General features: G+C 47.1%; 1 protein-coding gene across 6 annotated transcripts in view; it reads left to right on the top strand.

Moving 5' to 3' along the window:
• Hlcs (holocarboxylase synthetase) overlaps positions 1-24,761 on the top strand; it is a 183,555-nt gene that overhangs the window by 68,094 nt on the left and 90,700 nt on the right. For all 6 annotated transcript variants that reach the window (XM_029470266.2, XM_085832477.1, XM_029470265.2 and 3 more), the window contains exon 6: positions 10,489-10,760. In XM_029470266.2, coding sequence (XP_029326126.1) covers positions 10,489-10,760 — 272 coding nt within the window. The remainder of the gene's footprint in view (positions 1-10,488; positions 10,761-24,761) is intronic.

Genomic DNA, 24,761 nt, shown 5'->3' with positions numbered 1-24,761 from the left:
TAATGATTATCAATTAAACCAGAATAACTGCATGTAAGAATGGCCCATTCATCTATAGTCGCACATAACATTTGCATTTGTGCGGCAGTATAGGGAACAATTATGCTATCAGGCATTTTTCCAAAGTGAGTAATTGAACTTTTTATGCCTTTATGGGCCATATTTGCCACCATGGTGGGATAATGCTCTATAGTCTTATTAGGGGATATATGTGGATGTATCCATACTAAAGGACCATCTTGCCATAATACAGCAGTTGGCAAATTTATGGTTCTTAATATGCATAGGTACAAAGGTTCTTGCTAATTTATATGATTTAACTGTGCTTTTTGGATAGCTCTTTCTACCTTCCTAAGAACATCAGAAGCCTCAGGTGTCAATTGTCTCAATGAGGTAATATGTGATTCTCCTTCTAAAATTTGAAATAAAGGTTTTAATTCTGAAGTAGGAATCCTTAAATAAGGTCTAATCTAATTTATATCTCCTAATAATTTTTGAAAATCATTTAATGTCTTTAGATGATCTTTCTTATACTAATCTTTTGTGGGGTGACACACTGTAGAGTAATAGTGGCTCCTAAAAAATGACTAACATTAGACTGCTATACTTTTTCTGGTGCAATAATCAAGCCATTATTTTTTAAAGTTTCATTAAGCAAGCCATAAGCTTGCTGTATACTTTCTTCTTCAGGTCCACAAATCACAATATCTTATACCTTGAAAGGTTTTTCCTTCTATTTGTAAAGATATGTACTTTCTTTTTAAACCTACTCTTTTTACCCTTTGTACACTACATTTGCATATGACCTGTTTTCTTAGGTTCGTTCATGTTGTTTAGAATGACTCCAACCTTGAGTTTCCAATTTTAAGCTAACTTTCTGTTACAAGCTAAAGGCTGCCTGCCCCTTTAAGAGCTCCATTTGCAATCGGCCCTCATCAGGGCTTTTTCAGCTGTACTTGACTCCCAGTGCATCTAACTCATCAGTTTCTGCTGTGCAGACTGAGACTGATTTTTATATTTTTCAACATGAAACACAGAACAACAATCATTCAATCATCCAAACAAAAACAAATATGAGTTGACAGACATATAGACAATTTGATGCACCAAAAACAGACAATAGATGGGAATAGAACTTGATGTCTCAAAGGGACACAGATATCCTATCCGGAGCTAAAAATCTCTCCATAGGAGCCAGAGAGGAAGCAGGACGTCTCCCGTTTTCCTTCTGTCCCTAGGAGGGCTCTGAAATAGCTTATTTTCATTTTTTCTCCTTCTTCTAGGAATTCTGCACAGTGGCTGCTTCTAATAGTTACTCTTTCCCTGAGAGCTATCTTTAAGCCTTTGATGAAGGCTGCCTCTTTAGTCAAAGTCCTCGAGAGGAGGGTAAAATGACTTAATTTTTTGTTCTTCATTTTTAATATTATCCGTTGTATCTTTATATTATCCTCTGTATCTTTATATTTTATATTCCTTTCCTTTTCTCTCTTTATATTTCTTTTTTTTTTTTTTTTTTTTTTTTTTTGTGGTTTTTCGAGACAGGGTTTCTCTGTGTAGCTCTGGCTGTCCTGGAACTCACTTTGTAGACCAGGCTGGCCTCGAACTCAGAAATCCGCCTGCCTCTGCCTCCCGAGTGCTGGGATTAAAGGCGTGCGCCACCACGCCCGGCTTCTTTATATTTCTTAAGTTACTTATTTTTCTGTGTGCGTCTTCTTTTTCATTTCTTTCTGTTTCTTATATGTCTTCTTGGTACTCTTGCAAAAGTTGCTGCCCTTCCTTAACACAACCCCAGCAAGGAGAATCTAACCTCTCTCCAAACCTCCGGACAGAAGGTCTGCTTATAGGCGGCTGCCAAGGAGGCATAGGGAGGGGGCACAAAAGCTAATTTGCCTTCCTCCTCTGCCTCGGCTCTTTTATTTTGTCCTTTCTGTCCACCTGATAACACTGTGTCTCCTTTCTTTTTCTTTTTTCTTTTTAAGCCCTTCTCCTCTTCTGACATACTTTCTTGTTGCTCTGTAAGGATTTTCTGACCTGTCTTGACTGTCTTGACACAAAGTTTTAAACAGTAACAGAGTCCATATATCAGAACAAACAAGGCCAAAACTATCAGACCTACCCACAAAGGGTCAATGGGAGAAAAAAGCAGAACTCATGAATCTTAACTTGTCCCAAAGCCGGGAACCTTATCATCTCGATCCTTTCTTTCCTTCCTTTCCTTTCCCCTTTCCTTTCCTCTTTCCTTTCTTTTCCTTCCCTTTTTTTCTTTTCCTTTCCTTTCTTTTCCCTTTTCTTCACTATTTCCTTTTCATTATCACTGATTTCTTTTATTTTTCCTCCCTTTTCTTTTCTTTTTTATCCACCTTTAACCCGGGGATCAATTTGGGAGACTTACTGGTACCACCGTTCCTCAGCTGATGAGTTCTGAATCCACACTGGATCTTTCTCAGCAGTCTGTTTTACGGGAACACTTTATTAACCGCTCCTTCCCCGAGATGCAGTTCTGAATCCTCCCTGTAGCAGGGGGTCTTCACTTGTGCCTGAAGATGTTTCTTTTCCTGGGTTTCGGCACCACTTCTTGCGCGCGCCCAACTGGCCAGGAAGAACGACTCTGCAACAGGATCCTTCTGCACATGTTTATTGGGAGAGCTTGATTGTAGAGGCGAAGAGACCCCAAGCCCAGAACTGGTGCTGCTTATATAGGCCTAGGAGAGGCGTTCTCTCTCATCTGATTGGTTAACTTGTCTCTCATCTGATTGGTTAACTTTGGTTAATTCTCAAAACCTCATCTTGGCAAAAGAACCTTTACTGCCTATGTATGTGTGGTGGCCAGCAGTAGCCAACTGCCACTCTGCAACTGCCGCTCTGCAACTGCCACTCTGTAACTGCCACTCTGAAACGGCTTCCCACAATTTACCCACGTAGGAGGGTCAAAGCAGACTTCTTTGACCAAGGTTCACTTTGTCCCTTGGTGAGAGTCGTCCCGGTTGTGTGGGGGTTGGTGACTAAGCTCCTGAGCCGAGGCAGCATCTCGGGAACCGGGTCTGGGAAACCGAGTCCTCCCTGTAAGGAAGAGTCTGCAGGTATCAGACATGGCCCGGGTGGCTGGGACAGCGGCAGCTGGCTTGGGGACTGTCAGGTGAGGAGTTGCACAGGTGTTTGCAGATGTTTCTCACACATTGCCGAACCTTGCTCGGCTTGGGGTCAGATTTCACCTGGAGAGTGCTGTGAGCATAATCCCAGTCTTCAGTGGAGTTCTGACCCAGGCAGACAATATCCTTAGTGCTATCCACCCCTGTGCAGTGTGATGGATACCGGGCTGTGTGCAATTACCAGTGGCTATGCAGTGTTTAAAGTACTAATAATAGGAGGAACTGGGCGGTTTCCTCCCATAGAACGCACAGTTGGTTTATTAGCCTCCAATTTACATGGAATCCACCACAGGCCAGCAAAATGGAACTCCTCAGACTCAGCTTCTAAAGCTGCCCTTGGTAGCAGGCTCTGCTGTGGTTGGGTAGTCCCTGGTTGGACACTCGTGTGTCCTTCTCTGGGTCTTGCTTCTTTCCCAGTCAGTGATTGGTTAGGAGCTGTCAAAGGGACCGTGCTGTGTAGCAGGATATAGTGAGGTTTTCCTGCCACCGGGAGCCCCTTTGCTGGCCTGCTGTCTGGAGGGACCATGTTACAGGAGTGCCCTATCTTAGTCACTGCCTTCCATTGCTGTGAAAATTCCCTTCACTTTTCCCGGATTTGGGATGCTCCAGATTCCAGGAAGGGAGAAAGTGAAATCTTTTTTTTTTTTTTTTTGTGTTGTTTGTTTTGGTTGTGTGTTTTCAAGACAGGGTTTCTCTTTGCAGCCCTGGCTGTCATGGAACTCACTCTGTAGTCTGGCCTCGAACTCACAGATAGATCTGCCTGTCTCAGCCTCCAGAGTGCTCCACCACTGCTGGGTGAGAAAGTTAAAAATCCCAACCTGTGTCCAAGAGGGTCTTCTCTCTCATATTAGTTCAGAGGCTACATCTTCCTGAAGCTCAGCCACCAAGAGCCTTGTGCACGTCCTTCCAGGACACCCTAGCCTGTGCTCACGTCTTTGCCTGTCTGCCTTTTCACTTCCTCAGGATTTCCTAAGGAATGACTTAGGAGCTTCAATGCATCCTGCAAGGCTGGGTGGGAAGGGATACGACTGGGAGCGAGCATGGTGATTTTCGAGTAGTCCAAGAGTCGCTTTCCTGGGAAAACAGAACTCTTCACACTGGCACAGCCAGCGAGCTGGACAGCACACTTCATGCTCGCTCGCCTGCCTGGATTAGGGCTTCCTGCAGGGCTGGGTCATCTCATACAGGTGTCACTGTGACATTGCTGTGTAGATGCTCTGTACATTCTTATTGGGGCTGGGGTCATAGGTCAGCGAGATGGACTTAAAGCTTAAACATTTTACTTTTTTTTTCTTTTTAATTGAGTAGATTTTAAAAAGAGGAAGAAGAATTGGGTTGTTTTCCATACATTCCGTGAAGGTAGACATACATTTGTTCCTGTTCCCTGAGGTATTTAAGAACCAGACACCCATAAAAAGGGCTTGAGTGCCTTGTCTTTGATGACTCATTTTCTGATTTGCCAGCTTCTGGTTGCCTAGCAACTGCCGATGTTGTGACCGAAGCAGGACTAATCTATTTATCATGAGCCAAATGTGTCTCTGAGATAAAAAGCCTTATAGATTGGGAAGTGAAACTTCAGAACCCAATCGCAGACGGTAATAATACTTTTAATCCAACGTTGATTTGTCAGATGGACAGCGGGTTTTGGGAGGGGAGGTGGCTCTAGAGGGACAGTTAGCATCAGGTCCCCATCTTAGCTGCACTCAAGTTACTGTGTTTACCAGACTGTCGCTCTGAGCGCTCACACTAGCGCAAGCAAAGCCCCCACGGTGTGCTTTTGAACACTAATATTGGGGGCTTGTTTCTGTGTGACTTTAAGATTACGGCCATTTGATTTTTTTTTTTTAAAGATTTTATTTATTTATTATATGTAAATACACTGTAGCTGTCTTCAGACACTCCAGAAGAGGGCACCAGATCTCCTTACGGATGGTTGTGAGCCACCATGTGGTTGCTGGGATTTGAACTCTGGACCTTCGGAAGAGCAGTCGGGTGCTCTTACCCACTGAGCCATCTCACCAGCCCCTGATTTTTTTTTTTAATTAATTTTATTTAGGTATGATTTGTACTCAAGATAATGCACCTGCCCTGGTGCACAGTTTGACGAAAGGTTGGGTTTCCCTGTTCCGGTCTCTGTGGGTCCTCCTGAGCTCTCGTCCCCGAGCCCAGCCTCACATCACCCTCCCTACACACACACACACACACACACACACACACACACACACACTTCTGCCCTCTACCACCATGGACGTCAGCCTGGCCTCTCTGAAATGTTGCCTAAATGGGATCCTGTTGTACATGTTTATCTTACTGTGTGTGTGCATGTTTGCGCATGTTCAGGTGCATGTGTGTGCGTACGTGCAGAGGTCATTGGTGGGACCTAACCCCCACCTCCACATCTTTCTTCTCTTCTCTTGCTCCCCTGGAAGTTACCAAACAGTGAGGACATGGAGCCTTGGCATGTACCGTGTTTCCCGCCTCAGTGATGAGATTAGGGATTCTAGTGTGTACTCGGAGTGCACCACCGCACCTAGCTTCCTTAAGCTGGGCTCTGGGGATTCTCATTCTTGCAAGGCGAACACGTTACCATTTCCCTAGACTGTCATATTTTTTGATTGGCGCTGTGTTCGAGAGTCATTACATGTTTATACATGAGTAGGTCATCATTTTTATTGCTGAGTCATGCTCTGGCTAGCATTTTTTTTTTTATTGCTGAGTCATTGTTGTCATCTGAGTGCATCTGAAAGGACACAGTTGGCCAGTTTGCAACAAACTGGTGTAAATGTTTATACTTCCTGTAAACACACTTAGAGTTTCCTGTTCATGGTTGGTGGTAGAGTAGAGGGGAGGTTTGTGTGGAGCGCCCAAAGCCTCGAAAGAATTGCCTCTGAAAGATCTCATCTCTCAACATGATCTCACTGAGAACCACGACACAGTCACAGTGTAGTAAGCCTTCAGAGGGAGCCTGGTTCTGCCTCACCTTGATTTAACCTGTGGCCTTGACAGCTGTTTCATTGCTGTCCTGTATAGCTCCCCAGTGTGTGGCCATTGTTACCAGACCTCAGAGAATGAATTCAGCCCATTTACAACCTTTTCTTTTAACACACACCACATCTTCATTATCTTTTGCTGTCTTCTGGCTTTCACTCATCATCTGCCTCTGGTGGTCCCCGGATTTGGGCCTACGTTGCCCTCTCCCTGGGCTCCTGGCTCGCACATCCTCTACTGCTTATTTCACTGTGAATGAAATTCTGAATTCATTCACTGAACTTTGCTGTAATTCCAGTTGTCCCTCAAATGAGCACAGCCATGCTGACCCTCAGCTCCTCCCACACCAGGTCTCTGGATGTCTGCTGGTAACAGCTGTCCTTCAGAGTGTCTAGAGCAGAAACCTTGAGCTCACATGTGATCTACCCACTTAAAATTTTCTGTTTATTATTATACTGTGTGTACATGATGATGATTGTTTGTGTATCTGTGTGTGTGTATACATATGTGTATGTGTGTATATCTCTGTGTAAATGTGTGTGTGTGCATGCGTGTATGTATATCTGTATGTGTATCTCTGTGTGTATATCTGTATGTGTGTATGTGTGTGTACATATGTGTATCTGTATGTGTGTATACATGATTGTGTATATGTTTATGTATATGTGTATATCTGTATGTATATCTCTGTATGTGCATGTGTGTGTGTATATGTGTGTATATAAGATGATTGTGTATATGTGTGTGTATATGCATGATGATTATATCATGTATGTGTGTATATGTTTGTGTATGTGTGTATATCTGTGTGTGTGTATCTCTGTGCATGTGTGTGTGCGCGCACATGCATTTGTGCGTGTACAGCATGTGTGTGGAGGTCAGAGGACAACTTTGTGATGTTAGTCTCTTTTCTACCATTGTGTGGGTTCCAGGAATTAAACTCCAGTTGTCAGACTTGTTGGGAAGCACCTTTTCCCACTAAGCCATCTTGCTGAGCCTGGCCTCTCCGTTTTGATAACATCCCAAGTATGACCTGCTAGCAAATGCTAGCCTGCACCAAGAGCATGCTCTCACCATGTGTCCTGTCATGCAGCTACAGCCTGTGGCCTCATTCCTCCTCCACTTGCTTCTTCCCCTTCTGTCACTCCACCCAGAAGTCAGGGCAGGGACCCTGTTCCAACAGAGTCGCTTCATCCTGTAAGGGCTTCCTGTTGCTTCCCAGGTGGGCTCCACCATCTCTCTGCCCCTTCACCTCCTCGGCTGGCCCCTCTGTTCTTCCAGATCCTTTCCCTTTTCTTGCTGTCTCCATACTTGCCTTCTTGGAGCATCTGCCCTGCTCTTCTGGAATCCCTTCTCCATGATAAATACAGATGATGTCATTGCAGTCAAGCATTGCATAGTGACATGGGTGTGTTCTGGGAAATGTGTTGATTTCTTCACTGTGGGAGCATCATGGGACTCTGACACAAAGTAGATGGCTGAGCCTGACTCTGAACAGATCACACTGTAAAGCCTCCCTCCTTCCCTATCGTCTCCATTCCCTGTGTCCCTCCCACCCTCCTTCCCTGTGTCCCTCCCTCCCTCCCAGGTCTTTCCCAGTGGTGCTTGTTCAGTAAGCTCCCCATCTCTGTGTTGACCCCCAGTGGCTGGCCTCTAGCATGCTCCTTCTCCTGTTAATTCCTTCCCTTAACCCTCCTCTCTGCCTAGCACCCTGCCTGTTGGGCTTTTGGCTCACACAGGAGAAGAGAAGCCCCTGAGACAGGGAGACCCCTTTACTTTCTGCTGCTTCCTCAGAGCCCACAAGGTGACCTGCCCGGGATATTTGTTGAATGAATATGTTTGTTGAGTGGATAGATGAATTTGTAGGTGGCTAATGTATCCTAATTGAATTTGTTATTTTAGTTCACCACTTCAAAAACAAACAAACAAACAAACAAACAAACAAACAGACTTTTCGCTCAATCTTAAACGTGGAGGAGATTAGAGTAGAAACATGTAACAATCATTTCTGGTACCCTCCACGGCTGTGTAATAGCATCCTCTGGCCTTTTTGGCTTTCACCACAACTGGGGATAAATCATATATACTGTGACATCAAGGCCATTTTCCTATAGTGCCGTGGTGTCTTCCCATACTACATTCAGATGAATCTGTTACTGCGAGTGCACATCTTTCCTGTGTTCCAGTTATCTGATTACTTCATGTCTTTTCCCACTACTTTATTCCAGCCAGAATCCAATAATCACTAATCGAATTTCAGGAGGCCTTTTGTTTGTTTTCTGAGATTTGGCCTTGCTATGTGGCTCAACTTGCCCCCAAACGTATAGGCCCTGTGTCCCAGCCTCCTGTGTCCCATTACAGTAGGCCCTGTGCTGTGTCCCAGCAGCCTGTATCCTGGGCACCATAGATGCTGTGCTGTGTCCCAGCTCCTGTGTTCTATTACAGTAGGTGCTGTGTTGTATCCCAACCTCCTGTGTGGTGGGTGCTGATGTGTACATCACTCCTGGTCTCACCCGCTCTCATCCATTACACCCTTTGAACAATTTAGACAGCGTCCATCTCTGTCCACGCTGTGTCGTCCCTTTCTCAGTTTCCTTCAGGACCCCTCCTCTGCAGCCCTGTAATGTGTCTCACTGTCTGGATCAGGACCCCTCTTCTGCAGCCCTGTAATGTGTTTCACTGTCTGGAATTCTTCCTATATTATTATTAGTTGTTCCTGTTTGCTTGCTGTTTGAGTTCTGAAGGCTGGTGGGCAGTGATTGGCTGAATGGTATTCCCTCTTATCAGCCCTTTCTTTGGAGTGTGGGGAGCTTTGGGGCACACTCCTAATATTAATGGGGAAGGGGACACTTTTTTATCTTACTTTGAAAGTTCTGACATTCGCGTGGTCCTAGCACGCTGGCTCTCAAGGCTGGAGGTGTGACTCTGGTTAAGGGGACTCACTGTTCTTGCTGAGGACCTGGGTTAGGTTCCCAGCACCCACAGTGTGGTTCACAACTGTCTGTAACTCCAGTTCCAGGGGATCTGATGCCCTCTTCTGGCCTCCATGGGTACTGTAAACATATTCTTCACAGACAGACAGACAGACAGACAGACACATACACCAAAAATGATAACATCTTTTAAAACACCCGGATCTGTTTTGTGCAGACCTTTTTGGAAGGAATCTACACAGTTCTTGAACCATCCCAAAGCAAGGTCCCAGACCTCTGCATATGGGCATGGCGGCCTCCTCTGAGCTTCAGGACCCCCCTTAGAAGTGGGCTGGAGACTCTGGGCTAAGCACTGCCTTTGTGTTGTCACCCGTAGGTCAAAGAAAAGCAGCTTAGGGTGCCACACGGTTTCCCCTTTGCTGGTGACAATGTCTAGCTGCCTTTACATGCCAGCAGTGTGTCTTCTACAGATCAAAATTAGACAATGTGAGGGTGCTTTGCCTTAACCTGGGTAATAAATTCCAGTGTGGGGCAAAAGGATAAAGATGTAAGGGTGACGGGTTTTCTTTTCTTTTTCCTTCCTTCCTTCCTTCCTTCCTTCCTTCCTTCCTTCCTTCCTTCCCTCCTTCCCTCCCTCCCTCCCTCCCTCCCTCCCTCCTTCTTTCCTTTCTTTGCTGTTGCTTTGTAGACTGCACAGTGCACTAGATAAATAGGAACTCTAGAGCTGGAGAGGTCCTCTGATGTGTGCCACGATAGAATTGGTTTAGAAAGTAAACGACGGTCTCACCTTGTCTCTTTGGATCCTGGTGTATAATTCCTAAACTGTAAGCGTTGTTAGTATCTTACTCTTTTAGGGCTGGGCAAATGGATTCCTCACAGTTTGGAGACTGAGAATTTAAATGTGTGTGTGTGTGTGTGTGTGTATACACGTGTGTGAGTGTCACTGAGTGAAGGCCTCTTTGCTGGTGACAGAGGACTCTGCAGAGTCTGTAGGGAGTGCTGTGGATATCAAATAGCAAGAGGCTTCTAAAAGGTGGCTGGCTACCTTAGCTTTTATTACAGACCTGACCTACTTTCCTGATAACTAACTCACTCAGTGACCCAGTAATCCACTAATGGATTAATCCATTTGAGAGGGCAAAGACCCCTTGACTCAGTCATACCTCAAAAGTCTCATCCCAAAATACCATTAATGTGTGAATTTGGGAATTAGGTTTTTAATATGTGAGCTCTGGGAGACAGAATTGAAACCACAGTACTCCGTCTATTATGTTGCGTGGGTTCAGATGTACCAACTCTGTCCATCTGTTAGGACGTAGGGAGTACCTGAGCCACCCAGCAGCATCTTCAGGAAACAGCACTGTCAGTGGCTTAAACCTCAACTCATAAGTCTGTCCCCCCCACTTCTTACGGCACAGGAAACCCGGGATCCATTTATGCAGTGGCTCAGGAGGCACACGGATCCTGAAGGAATCATAAAATCCAGCAAGCTCTCCCTTCAGTTTGTTTCCTCCTACACATCTGAAGCGGAGATCACCCCATCTTCCATGCCCGTGGTCACCGACCCAGAAGCCTTTTCATCAGAGCACTTCAGCCTAGAGACCTATCGACAGAATCTGCAGACCATGCGCCTTGGGAAAGTGATTCTGTTTGCAGAAGTGACCTCCACCACCATGAGTCTCCTGGATGGGTGAGTTCCAGCCGGGCCTGGCCGAGGTGTCTGCTGATGTCTGTTCTCTGTTCCCAGGCAGAGGGGACAGGCCTGCCCATCATGTGAATGAGGGGGTATAGAAGGAAATCCTGCCCTCCTCAGCCCCTCCCCTCCCCCTCCCCCGTCCCCCTCCGCCTGAGCCATAAGAAAGGAATTAAAAGAAGCGCTTGGATCGGAGCTCATGTTTTACACCCAGCTTTTGTGGCTGGTGTTGTTCCTTTAATCAGCCATTCCAAAACATCCGTGAAGGAAATTATGAAAAATAGTGCAGCAGGTGGCCGTGGCCAGGTGACCGTTTCCTTTGTGTAGTAATCGGTGTGAAACATCTAATCTAGGGCATTCTGCAGGGTGACACATAACTGGGCTAAATGGAAATATGTTGAGACCTTGTGCTTTGCTTTTCTATTTCTATTCTGTGGCCTCTGTTTGGAGTTAAAACACCCAGATTCTCTATATTCCTTCTGTAGAGCCAAAATCAGGTACTTCTGTTTGTGTGGCATAAACTTCGCCAACGGAGCCATTTCCCCCTGAGGCGTCTGTGGACCCAACTGAAGGCTGGTCATTTCTAAAGTGATGGACAGATATGTGGTGACAGAAGTCTTTGTGGCAGTGTTTCAGTCTAAGAAAAGTAGCTGGAGACCTGTGTTGTTTTTTTTTTTGGTTTTTCGAGACAGGGTTTCTCTGATAGCCCTGGCTGTCCTGGAACTCACTTTGTAGACCAGGCTGGCCTCGAACTCAGAAATCCACCTGCCTCTGCCTCCCCAGTGCTGGGATTAAAGGCGTGTGCCACCACACCCGGCCCTGTGTTGTTGATATGTTGAAGCCCCAATGTCCATAGGATTCTACGTCACTTGTACAAGAGTGCTCTATCCTCACGCACACCAGAAGAGGGCGCCAGATCCTGCTACAGACAGTTGTGAGCCACCATGTGGTTGCTGGGAATTGAACGCAGGACCTCTGGAAGAGCAGTCAGTGCTCTTAACTGCTGAGCCATCTCTCCAGCCTGAGACAGTGACTCTTTAGGAAACAGTAGCTTTTTTTGTTGCACTCTTACTATCTTTAAAGGCACCCTTCTGTTACTGTAAATCTGGGGAGATTTGGAGATTTCTCACCTGATAAATGCATTGGCACTCATTGTATTTTCGCTTTTGCTGCAAAGCTCACCTGACCGCCCCGCATCAGCGAGGTCCACATAACCACTGTGTTGCAGCAAAGCCCATGTAACCCCTGTGCTGAAGCAAAGCCCACATAACCAACCACCTAGCTGCAGCAGGAGATGCTGGGAGCCTTCGTTTGGTCTCTGGGTGTGACACTGGGTTCATCTGGAAGTCATGATGACCCTTCACCTTCTGTCCCAACCCTGCGACTCTAGGAGTTGGAGCAATAGGAAGTTAAGAATTGCTTACTGATTACTAGAGGCAGTCAAAGGGCATATGGCTCTCCCTTCCAAAACCAAAAAGTAAACACTTGATGGGTGGGCGATGCGTCCACAGTCATTAGAGTTGGCCACACCGGCCTATTTCTTGGGTTGGACAGGTCATTTTCTCTGGCTTATCTTCCTGGCCACGAGTTTTACCCTGCTCTGTTGTAAGGGGAGAGACTTCTGGATGTATCAGTCTATGTTGCTGGCTCTGTGGGAGTCCAGAGGCCTTTATTTTTCTTTCTGTGCTATTTCCATGTTCAGTTAGCTCAGCTGTTGGGTAGAGTCCCAAGATATGGGATCCAGGCTGTGTCTGGCCCAGCGAACCTCCGAGTGTTCCATGGTCACATCCTACAGCTGGGCCAGGGAGCCGTCTGCAAATGTGGTGCAGTCTAGGTGTGGATAGGCACACGACCATCACCCGAGAAGCACCTCCCAGTGCTCACTTTGATGGGGTACCTTGGGAGCCTGTGCGTTCTGTTTACTGGTAAGATGAGGGGCCAGCCTGCTTGTGAGGATGACCTAAGGCCACAGAGCCCTTGATCATGGGGTGACCAAATCAGGAATCATTGTTAGTTTTGGAATTGTCTTTCCTGTGAGTCATAGACTCTTTCTTGATTGACTTAGGCCACGTCTCTGTCAGATACTGAAATGACTTACTTGTGAAGCCATCCTGGACCGAGCCAGCTGAACAAAATCTAACTCTGTATGTGAGTGCTAGGTGGGCTTGCCAAGAGTTGGGGTATTTTTTAATCCGTGTAAAGAATAATTTTGATTTTCCTATTTAATGTTTAATTACCACTGTTTAAATCCCTGGATTTTTCATGTTTGCCTACAGCACTATATGAAGTAAACTAGGCACTGTGTCCACGAGTTTACACTACCTTTGCCTCAGGACAGGTTCCCACAGAGTCCCAATAAAGGACTCTGGTGACAGTATAGTTCATAAGATGTGCTGCTTCTCTTGGTCTGGAAGAGGGCACGGTAGAGACAACGCAGATGCTACTGGGGGGGGGGGTGTGCCCGAGTGTCTTTTGTGCAGTTACCGCTTACTGAGGCTCGTAGTCGATGGGGAAAATGTTGGGGCCATGACAGCATCTCCAATGGCTCTGGGACCTTGGCGGCATCCCTTCCCTGAGCTGTGAGGACAGGGACGTTGAACATCAGAAGCTGCCCTGGCACCCTCACCAGCTTCGTCTGACCCAAGTGTTCCCATGTCAGAGCTGCAGCACTGAGGAGATTGAGGCAGGAGGACTACCATGAGTTCAAGGCTAGCTTAGGCTACATGTGTTCCAGGAAACCTGGGCTACAGAGTGAGACCCTGTTTCCAGAATTTTTATGATTTTTTTTTGGGGGGGAGGGGAGGGATCACATTAATGAGAATGGCCACGGTCATTTTTGGAAAGAGTATTTTGATCTTCAAAGTTGGGGGCCAGCCCGGCTCCTCAACCCTATGCTCGCTCGCCTCTCTAGCCAGTCTTGACCCGCTCTGAAACTGCTCCAGGAACTCACTCCGCCCTGCACCCCTCCCCTCAAGTCCAAGCCAGAGAGGACAAGAATTGGGCTGGAACTAATTTAATGGCTGAGTGACCTCACAGTGGAGAACCAGCCGGATCCTAATAGGCGGCTTTGTCTCCATTCCCACCCCGGCTGGTAGCATGCCAGTCAAGACTCGGGCGGGAGACACAGGTGGAAGCCATTAGAGCTGTCAGAGCGTTTGAAAAATTGATTCTGGAGGCCGAGCGAATAGATTGGACTTGACAGTGTTGTCCTAAAGATTCTAAGGGAAAATCCTGTCGTTTAATTCGAAATCCCTTGATTATTCATTAGCTTTCCAGATGGCTTTTGTTGGCGTTTTACATATTAATGCCCGTGTTGTGTTATCTGCATACTCTTAATGTGCACACAGGTAACAGGCGGAGAACAAACTTGTTGGTAAGTGTCCCAAACTAATGGGATATTAGCGTAATTGTGAAATAAAAGGGCTTTAGGAAGTTGATTGCTTTGCAATAATTAATGTGAGTGAAACTTTTTTCTTTTTAAATGGGCCAATTTAGTACTTTAGAAGTGAAAATGATTGCAGGGTTTGGCCTTATTTGAATGTTTACCTCTAAATTAAAGTTTAGAGTACAATTCCAGTGTTTGACTTCTGCAGTGGTCACGACTGAAGGGTTGTTCTGGCAAATTCTCCAGGAATTTTATTTGGTTGATCCAGTTCGACACCTGAGTAAGTTAACCCCTCACACGCCGGGCTAATCAGGTTGAATTACTCCAGGGCCCTGCTTTTCTCTCAGAGATATCTCCACGTCCATTTTTAGTATTCTCGAAGCTTTGTTGTTGTTGTTGTTGTTGCGTTTGTATGTCTGTGTTATGTATGTGGTATGCATGTCTACATGTGGAGGCCAGAGGTTGTCACACTGTTTTCCTCAATCGCTCTCACCATTTTCTCAAGACAGGGCCTCTCACTGAGCCCGGGAGCTTGTGGGATCAGCTAGACTCCCTGATCCGGGAGCCGCAGGGTCCGTTCATCTCCACCTCCCCAGTGCTGCGTTTATGTGAGGCTGGGATCCAAACGTCTGAGTGGCAGGCATGGAACCTGTAAGAGTTCCAGAGGCAGGACTCACCTCTTACTGTGACCGTGACAGTTTAATGGTCACAGTATGTACTGTTTGGATGACATTTCACTGGAGTGGGCTTTCCAGGTTTCTCACATCTTGGTACTGGAGTCAGTTTGTAGGTGTGGCAGGCTGATGATAAGGACAGAGCTTTGCTCCTCCTTGCTGGAGGCTGGAAGGGAGAGACCAGGATGCCCCCAGGGGTCAGGTCCTGGTGAGGACCCACCCTGCTATGAGTTGCACATAGCTGCCTTCAGACAGCCAGCGGGAGTGGGTGAGAACACGGTTCAGAACCCCTTCTACAAAGCACCGACCCCATCCTCAAGCCCCACCGAGTAACCTCATCCTCACACAGGCCCCGCCTCTCGCACCATCACTGCAGGGATGAGCTTGGGCCAGGGAAGGTGAAGACACACAGAAAAGTGCACCATTGAACCTGGCACACCCCGACCTTTACTGTACCAGAGAGTGCTGGTGAATGTAACCCACCACCAACTCAGCAGATCCTTCCGGAGAGGCGAGGTGCTCAGCCCAGCAAGGCCTAGGGCACAGCTGGGCCTTCTGAATACTCTCAGTGGTGAGGTCTGAGCCTCTTGTGGAGGTCTGAGACCTTCAGGTAGTCTTTGCTGAAGCTGTGTGGTTGCCCTGGGCGCCTTGCTGCAGCATTGAGACTCTCCATCTGCACCCAGGGCGGATCTTGTGGTGGGTTGTGTTGTTCTGGGATGATGGATGGACCCAGCGTGTCCTACATCAGGTTGCTCCCACTTTTTCTATGCAGGGCCCCTTTCCAACAGGGGATTTCAGTGCAGCCCCAGGTATTAAAGTATATCAATGTGAATTAAGCATTTACTAAGAATAAATCATAAAGCAAGTTGTCTAAAAACCATTCCTTAGTGTGCATATAATTTTACTGTTGATTTAATGCAAAAGAAAACGTGCCCACTAATGAGAATCATGATAGGCTTATTTGGTTTTGCAAAAAAGACAGATTTTGGCTGAGTATTTGATACTGTAGGACACGTTTTTCACAGTTGATTGATACTTTGATTCTGTAGTCATCAGTGCTGAGAACGCTGTTCTGCTTAAATACAAAAAGACAGAGTATGCTCAGCGCCAGGTCAGAGATGGCCAGAAGTTCTGTCCCAATTCCAGGTCGAGATTTACAGAACAATGTTTTCAAATGCAGCGCAACTCAAATAGAAAGTCTCAAACCAGACATTCTAACACAATCAAAAGATAGACCAATCCGAGGCCTGCCAAGATGGCTCAGCGCGTGGCAGACGTGGCTTCCAAGTCTGACGACCGAATGCGATTCCGGCAGCCCTCCTCCCAGGCGGAGAGCACTGACTCCTTCATGATGTCCTCTAATTTCACGTGCCCAGACACCGCACAAACATGCGTGACAAATAGGTAAATGTAATACGTTAAAAAAATTTCTAACTTGATACTTGCCGAGATACAAGGATGGCAGGCAAATATAAAAAGTCTTGGTTTTCATAATTAATCTACTGTGTTACTATAAGAGTAGAAACGTCTGTATGTACCACTGTATAATGTGTTATGTCAAATACAATATGCTAGCGTCAAAGCCGAGATGTGGGCAGTCTGTCTCTCTCTCTCTCTCTCTGTCTCTCTCTCTCTCTCTCTCTCTCTCTCTCTCTCTCTCTCTCTCTCTCGCAGCAGCAGTTACTGGAGTTCTGCGCTGTGGTGGCGTGCTTGCACATGGCAAAGAGGATTGTATGTTCAGAACCATGTCCACTGTGACATTGAAGGGTGAACCAAGCTGAGTCCTGACAGGAACACCTTGGGCTCACTGAGTGTTTGATTCTGAGTTAACCTTGGGTTCATTGTGTATTCAGAGACCTTTTATTGTTGTCAAATTTTGTGTGGCTTCAGTGTTTCCAGACACAGCTGAAGAGCTGTGTGTTTAGACCGTTAGCCCCTAGCAAATGGGTAACTTTACACTACTTCCTTCTGTGCGTTGTATACTCGGTAATCATTTGCTTGGTTTTATTTAAAGCTCAGCCACTCAGTTCATACCTTGTGAGCTCCAGCAGGACACAGGTACCAGTTAGTGGGGTGAGATGCTTGTACCTAATTATCAGGACTGTCTAAACCTGATGTGGCCTCACACACCTGTAACCACAGTGCAGGTAGTTCAGGACCACGGTTACATGGTGAGTTTAAGGCTAGCCCGTCTCATATGAAGGAAAGAAATAAGTAAAAAGAAAGAAAGGAAAAAAAAGAGAGAGAGAAACAGCCAAGGGCTGGAGAGATGGCTTAGCGAGCAGTTAAGAGCACTGACTGCTCTTCCAAGGTCCTGAGTTCAATTCCCAGCAACCACACGGTGGCTCACAACCATCTGTAATGGGATCCGATGCCTTCTTCTGGTGTGTGTGAAGACGGCGACAGTGTAATCACATGGAATAAATAAATCTTTAATAAAGAGAAACAGCCAGTAAGGGTAGTCAATCTGGAGGACGCGGTTAAAACCTCGTCCTTGTAGCTCACGCTCATCTTAGAGAAAGAAGTTACAGAGGCGGCTGCCATTTACAAGTGACCTGAACCCCTCTGGTGGCTGGAAGTGTTTTCTCTGGAGTCTATAGGGTACAGACAAGTTAGCCCATAGTAACAGAGCCATGACCTGACCTGGGCTAACCCGGATATGCTCACTAGACATCTGGCTATGTCCTGGCAAGTCAGCCAGGGATGTTTGGCTACTGGGGCCCAGGCCAGACCTCATGACTTCCCATGAGTTGTGAAAAATGTCAGGTTCATCGGTGCCTGTTCATGCCACTAGGAAAGGTAGCTGTGTGCTCGGCCCTTTGCAGGGAGGGCATGTGGTGTGAAGGTGGAAGGTTGGTTGGCAGTCATTTAATCCGTCTGTAACCAAGATGATCGCATTCCTTTCTTGGAGAGTACACACAGCCAGCCATCGATGTGGAAACTGAGAAAAAGCAAGACTCGGGTACATTTGCTTAGAGTTTTTCTTTAATGCTTAACATGATTTCTGACCAGAATGAGATCTGGTTGTACATCTGGTCCTAGGTAGACAGATCACTGTGTGGCGAGCCTAAGACTACTCCCCGAGAAGGCTGTGAGCCTACTGCCAGGGGAGGCTGTGAGTAGGTCTACAAGTCTGGTGCAGTCAGACACACGTGATAAGAAAAACTTCTCAAACGTTGGTTTAGGGGTTAACACGAGTCCTAATTAGAAACAGTTTAGACAGGTTTAGAATGTCGTGTTCATGAGTGTGTTCTCGGAGGTGTGACCATTCACTCACCTGTGTCCACGTAGTGTGGAGACAGAGGCCGAGCGGTGGGTGGGTTTACAAATGCATTGTATTAAAACCCTGTAAATGTGTAAAGAAAAAATAACCGTAATATCGTGTTGGGTAATGAAGCAGCTATTTCCCCTGTTTGTTAGGCCGCCTCTCCTCACTTCCTCTTTCCTGAGTTTGTTTTAAGGCTTATTTAGAACCTTTGTTTTTCTTTCCAATAAAACACCTGTTTTGGAGCAAGAGCTTCGTGGTTCTCACCTGCCCCTTACCAGGTTCTTATACTCGGGCACACCTCGGGGACAGAGAGGTCTGTTTCTGCATGGAGGGTATTCCATCACTTGGAGAGCCCAAAGCCACATACTTTCTGCGTTGCACAAGAAGTCATTCATCATTTTCAGTTTAGACAAAATGCTAACACTCCCCGAAGAGCATTCAAATTAGCAAGGAGAAGGGTGAGGTCAGTGGCTGGTAGAGGGGCTTCTCCTAGGCTGTGGGAAGGGCATGGGGAGCAGGAAGAGTCCAGAGAGGATGGGAGCCTAGTCCTGCCTGTGGGTTCCAGAGGTCACCGGAATGGTAATGGAGTTTTCACAGTTTGGAGCTGGAGAATGTGTGTGTATGTGTGCAGCGTTTACCCAAAACCGAAAGTGCCTGGTGGGGCAGGTGGCCATGTTATCAGCCTGGAAACCTTGGGCTACTTTTGACAGCCTGGGGTGCAAAGTGACTCTCTCAGCCCGTCTGGGCTAGCTTCCTTGTTTGTAAGGTGAGAGGGCTATGTTGTATCTGTGGCTTAAGAATGTCTAATATTGCAATTCTTTCTTTTTACTCTTCTCTCATATATTACATCCCAACCACAGTTCCCCCCCGCCCCCCATGCCTCCCCGTCTCTTCCTCCCCACCTCTGCCTCCCCTCAGAAAAGATCAGGTCTCTCAGGGACATCAACCCACCACAGTTATTACAGTAAGACCTAGCACATATCATTACGTCTAGGCTGGACAAGGCAGCTGTAGGAGGAAAAGGGTCCTACAAGTAGGCAAAAGAGTCAGGGACAGCCCCACCCCCACTGTTAGGAGCTTATTTTGTTTGTTTGGGGTGTTTGTTTGTATTTCGAGACAGGGTTTCTCTGTGTAGCCCTGGCTGTCCTGGAATTCACTTTGTAGACCAGGCTGGCCTCGAACTCAGAAATCCACCTGTCTCTACCTCTGTAGTGCTGGGAAGGAGCTTATTTTTTTAAGAAATAAACTCCTTCTCAAATGAGGTAAATACAGGAATCTACATACAAGTGGCCTCAGGGGCTTTCCCAGCCTTAGGGCTTGCATGGAGGCTGGACAGGAAGGTACCTGAAGCCCATCAAGCTGGGATACTCCCTTGCTGGCTGACTTACTTCTTTTATTTTGAGCTCTCACATTCTCTCCTTTAAGCCATTTATGCCTCCTGGAGGTGCTGTTCAGCCGGAAGGTAAACTCGCTCTTCCCTGCGGATGTTCCATGCCACGGGAGAGCCTTATTCACAGCACACGGTGTCATGCGAAGTTCTCGACTTCTCCAGGGTTGCCCTAGGGACGGATAGCCAGAACTCTCTTCTGGCACCCAGGGAAATCTGCGTGGGTGGAAGTGGGGAGCAGTTGTCTGGGTGAATGTTTAAATGCTTCCCCTGGAAGGAGCTGTGTCCTGGGGTCACTTCCAAGCCAAACAGCCAGACTTTGGGGGAGCTGGGAAGGCCCAGCGTGGTAGTCCACACCTGCCATCCCAGCTTTTGGGAGGCAGAGGCCGGAAGATTGGGAACCCAAGGCTGTCTTCAACTGTGTAGTAGATTCCAAGACCAGCTTGGAATATGTGAAGCCCTGTCTGAATCCTGGTTAAATAACTGGTTGGCTATTTAAGTCAGTAACTCCATGAACTGCAGAGGAGTTGGTGGCACTGCAGTAAGAACTCAGCTGCCTTGGGAGCCGTCCGGCCCACAGAGCCACCTGGAGGCTTGAGAGGCCCAGGACGGTGGAGGGAGGGGAAAGTTCAGCAGAGGGTGAGGCCGCTGTCTCAGGTGAGGTCTTACTAACATTTTAGACCTTAGAGTTCCTTCCAAGCTTGTTTGGCTGGTCAGCAGGTAACACCCAGGCTCTGCCTGCCCCCCTCCCCCAGGGAGGGTCCTTATGCTTGGAACGGGGTGCAGAGTGCGAGGTGGAAGCTTATGCAAGTTCCGCCTTCCCCCCTTTCTGGAGCTTTAAATCCCCTCTGCTCCGTTTAGTGTCCTCTCCACTTTTGAAAACAATCCGTGGAGCTTTGTCATCTCAAACGAATCAAACAAGATATAATCTGCCTTTTAGCATTCCGCGATATCTGTAGAGGAGATCCAAGATGCTTGGGTGTTGGGATCCGTGACTGTGAATCTCAGGCGAGAATCTGCACTCCTCCAGGAGGCCCGTAGAGTGCTTGCACAGCCCTTATTTTGGGCCCTTCTTCCCTCCTTTCAACGGTGGCTGCCAACGGCAGGGGCGTTTGTGGAAGTGAGGCCTTCTGGAGACCACAACAGCATCTACCTGGTGTTGTCGGTACCTAGATCACAGGTGTGAAACAGACAGCCCTCTCCAGCGTGGCTCGGGATTGTGTGGCGGACTCCATCTCCCGTGCCCCGCATCAGGTGGACATTGTTTTCCAGACCCATTTTCTCTTAGATCTGAAAGGCCAGCCACCTACTGCAGTCCGCCTGTGCCCCGTTGCGTCTGTGCAGCCACAACGAGTCTCTCCTGTCACAGGCTCAGTTAACAGTTACTGACCTCATGCCAGCTCCATCTCTCTGAATGGGAATTATAGACTCACCTCATTCCACAGTGGAAATCTGACTGTGACTCTAAATAGAAAAAACACTTAGTCCTCCCTGTCCCAAGTGCTTGGTTGTGTCTCTGTTGGTTTGACTAATGTTGACTGCTATTATGGACTTTCTTGTCCCATATAGTTTGTTTTCCCATCTTACTAGTGGGACGGGCTGCTTGTTCCTCTGTGCCATTGTCTGTGGATGTAGATAGCAACACAGATGAGCCTTTTCTGAGACCTACATTAGGTGACGGTAGCCACACCCAGGGCCTTGTCTTAGGTGACAGCCCCAGTCCTGACTAGCAGCTCTCTCTCTGTGTCCTTAAGTAGCAGCTGGTACAGGATATTTCTAGTTACTACAACTTCCTGTGAGAGCTGAGGCTGCCTCTCTCTCTCTACCTTCTGTCTCGTTCACGGTAACCCTTCAAAGGTCAGCCACAGTGAATGAATGCAATTATGTAGGTCTCGAGGTCTAATGTTTTGTGAACTTGAAAACAAAACTGTAATAATGATTAGATTTTAAAAAATAAACAGTGCCAGAGACCTATGGGGCAGTATGAAAATGTCTAGTACATGTATAATCAGAGGTCCAGGAGGACAAGAGAAAGAAAAAATATTTGAAGAAATAACAGCCAGATGTTCCCCCAGTTTGACAAAAGACATAAATTTACAAGTTCGAGACATTTGCAAACCGAAGCAAAATAAATACAGTGAAATGCACCTAGGCCCCCTGTACTCGGTGCCAAAGCCCCAGATGACAAAGGGATATGTCAGTCAGTCCGAGGAACCGGTACTGCTCGTTCACAAGAATGGAGTGGCCTTCTCAGAAGCCACACAGTCCAGAAGACTGTATTTACAGACTCAGAACTATGTTTTATTATTTTTTAAAGATTTATTTATTATTATACATAAGTACACTGTAGCTATCTTCAGACACATTAGAAGAGGGCATAAGATCTCATTATGGGTGGTTGTGAGCCACCATGTGGTTGCTGGGATTTGAACTCAGGACCTTTGGAAGAGCAGTCAGTGCTCTTACCCACTGAGCCATCTCTCCAACCTCCCCTACCCCCAGAAGTATGTTTTTAAAGGGCTCAAAGAAAATAAAGCCGTCGATCCAGATTGGTACCTAGAACAACACGCTTGTGCATCAAAGGCCAATGTTTTCAGATGAACAGCTGACCATGGAAGGACAGGAGAGAGCCAGCTCCCGGGAGTGCAGAGGACGAAGTGTGTGCCCGAGGGAATGCAGGTGGTGAGGGAGCAGGGGGAAGAAGAGGCTCCTATGTGGACACTCGGGCCTGGGAGCTGGCATGCTCTGTACTGGGTGTTAGAACCCTCAGGAGGGCTAGTTGGAAGGGTGGGTCGCTAGGGATGGGCCTTGAGGTTAGTTAACTTGGACCCACTTAATCCCACTCTGCTTGCTGACTACTGACACCGTGTGATCAGCTGCCTCACAGTCCTGCAGTCATGCCCCTCCCCCACCGCTGTGTGGGACCGAACCCCAAGCTGTGGCCAAAACCAGCCCTTCTTCCTTTAACTGCTTTTGCAGCTAACCCTAGTTACAGCAGCGAGGAAAAGTACCTAATCCATAAGGCCACTGGGAGAATCTGAGTGGCTCAGAAGGCCCCTCTCGACCCGATTTATGGCATCCCACCCAAAGCAGAGTTTCAGCCGCCATCTTGGGCAGTCCGCATGTAGACATGGTGCCTTATGTCAGCTCCGGCCTCCTGGACAATGAAGGGTGCAGTCAGCCATTGCTGCATAGCACGGTGCTAAAAGAAGGTATGAATTTGGAATGGAGGCTGTAATCCCTAGGGTAGCCATGAAGGTGAAAGATTCAGGGCAAAACCAAGCTGAGGGGCTGGAGATGCTGAGCAGTTAAAGGCACTGGCTGCTCCTTCCGAGGACCCAGGTTGGGTTTCCAGAGTCCACGTGTGACTCAGCCCCATCTGTAACTCCAGTTCCAGTGATCAAATGCCCTGTTCTGACTCCTGAGGGTACCAGGCATGTACATGGTTTGCATTCCTTTGGAAGCTCTTGTCACTAGTTGAGTGGCCCGACCTTAGTTATTTTCCTACATAGACCCCATATCGGGATATTATATAGTGTGTAAACTGTAGCATATACTTACAATGGAGCTACAAAAGGAAAAACAACCGGGCCATGGAGGCGGTCCATGGTTCCAAGTGCTTACCACCATCCATGTGAGTTCAGTTCCGGGGGCCCACATGGAATTGGGTAGGAGGAGAGACCAGATTACCGAAAGTTGTTGCATATTGTTCACATACACGCCACAGCACATACATGCCATACATGTTACATACATATGTACAGAGAGAGAGAGAGATTAATATGTGACAAAAAAAAAAAAAGAAAATTACTCAGCAATTAAGGTTCAGGCTGATACATACATTGGTTGGTGTGAATTCACAAGCTTGAGGCAGAGCCAGAAACACAGTGTGGCTCCATTGAATAACCCAAGTCCTGGAACATGCTGGAAGAACTCAGGGTGGTTGGCTGTGGATCAGGGAGTGGTGGTCAGCAGGGAGGGCACAGGGTACCTGCTGAGGTCTGTAGGTCCTGCTGACACCGGGTGTCCATCTGTCCAAATCCAGCAGACCTGGGAACACCACAGATAGCCAATTTCTCATAAGAACTAAAGTGCTGGGCTGTGGTGGGTAAACTGAGGCACTTAACGACAGGGACACTGACCTGGCGGCCTGTCTGTGGTTGTGTTGAAATGGGGGAGTCGGTAAGACGGATGGATGACTGGATGGATCCATGGTTGGTGTGCACTAAAGCAAGTGTTTATAGACGGTAGAGTCAAGGTGGCTGGGGCGGGGGCGGAGGGGGTTGTTCATGCCAAAATCCAACCTTGTAATGTGTAAATATTTTTATAATGAGAAAATCACCATGGAGGATTTTTTTAAGTAGCAGTGATACTATATTTAAAACAAATTAAAATAAAAAAAATGAATTTAGGTAAACTGTTTTTGTGTTTGTAAAGGCCGTTTCCTGAAGAGAGATGCATGTTTACTTGTATATATGTGTGGTATGCTGTCTGTCTGTCTGTCTGTCTGTCTCTCTCTCATGTGTGTTCAACCTCCTGTCCTTCCTTGAAGAAAACTGTAAGTTCCATGAAAAGCACAAAGTCGAGCTGAGGTGTTGCCCTCGGTGACTTCCTCAGGTCTTAGGTGCCCCCAAGTACTCACATTTAAAACAAAAACCTCAGTCTGTATTCTCACCCTCTGAAAACCCAGGGGTCTAATTTTTCGTTATTTATGCCCCTAGTGAAAATATTTTAAAAATCTAAATTTGTATGCACATAAAGTTTTCATTTCTCACACCTCATACCACGCAGCCTCCTGTCACGGCCTTTACAAGTGTGTGCAGAATATGAGGCTCCCCGCCGGGCACCTGGCTGCTCTCAGGGTCGCCATAAAGTATTCTACCTCGTGTTAAAAAAAGGAAAAGATACAATTAGCAGTGTTCTCATTATTGAAAATATTCCCATTAATGTATATTCTGATGTAATTTTACCCCATAATCCCCCAGAAGAGCCTCTGGGGGAAGTGGGTGTGGCCCGAGCAGGGGTTGGTGCCAAGCTGCCCTCCTCCTGCATGCTTTCCCCAGGCCTTTCTGCCCTTGAGCTTCAAACTGTCACGCAAACCCAGGAGGCCAGGTGCCCTCTGACCTAGCCTTGGCTTCTCCCAACAGCTGGGTTGAAGGACCAGGAGCTGGCCCTTGAGGTAACTTCCCTCCTGTGACATATGTTAAAGCTAGTTCCTCTGCGTCTCCTGACCCCTGTGAAGGGGATTCCTCGGCCTCAGAAAATCTTCCCGGCTCTGACATGA

The sequence above is a fragment of the Mus caroli genome, unplaced genomic scaffold (assembly GCF_978045245.1).
Source record: "Mus caroli unplaced genomic scaffold, Mus_caroli_1 scaffold_17, whole genome shotgun sequence".
NCBI lineage: Eukaryota > Metazoa > Chordata > Mammalia > Rodentia > Muridae > Mus > Mus caroli.
Note: the sequence above shows the minus strand (reverse complement) of the source record. Positions and strands in the feature narration are given on the sequence as shown.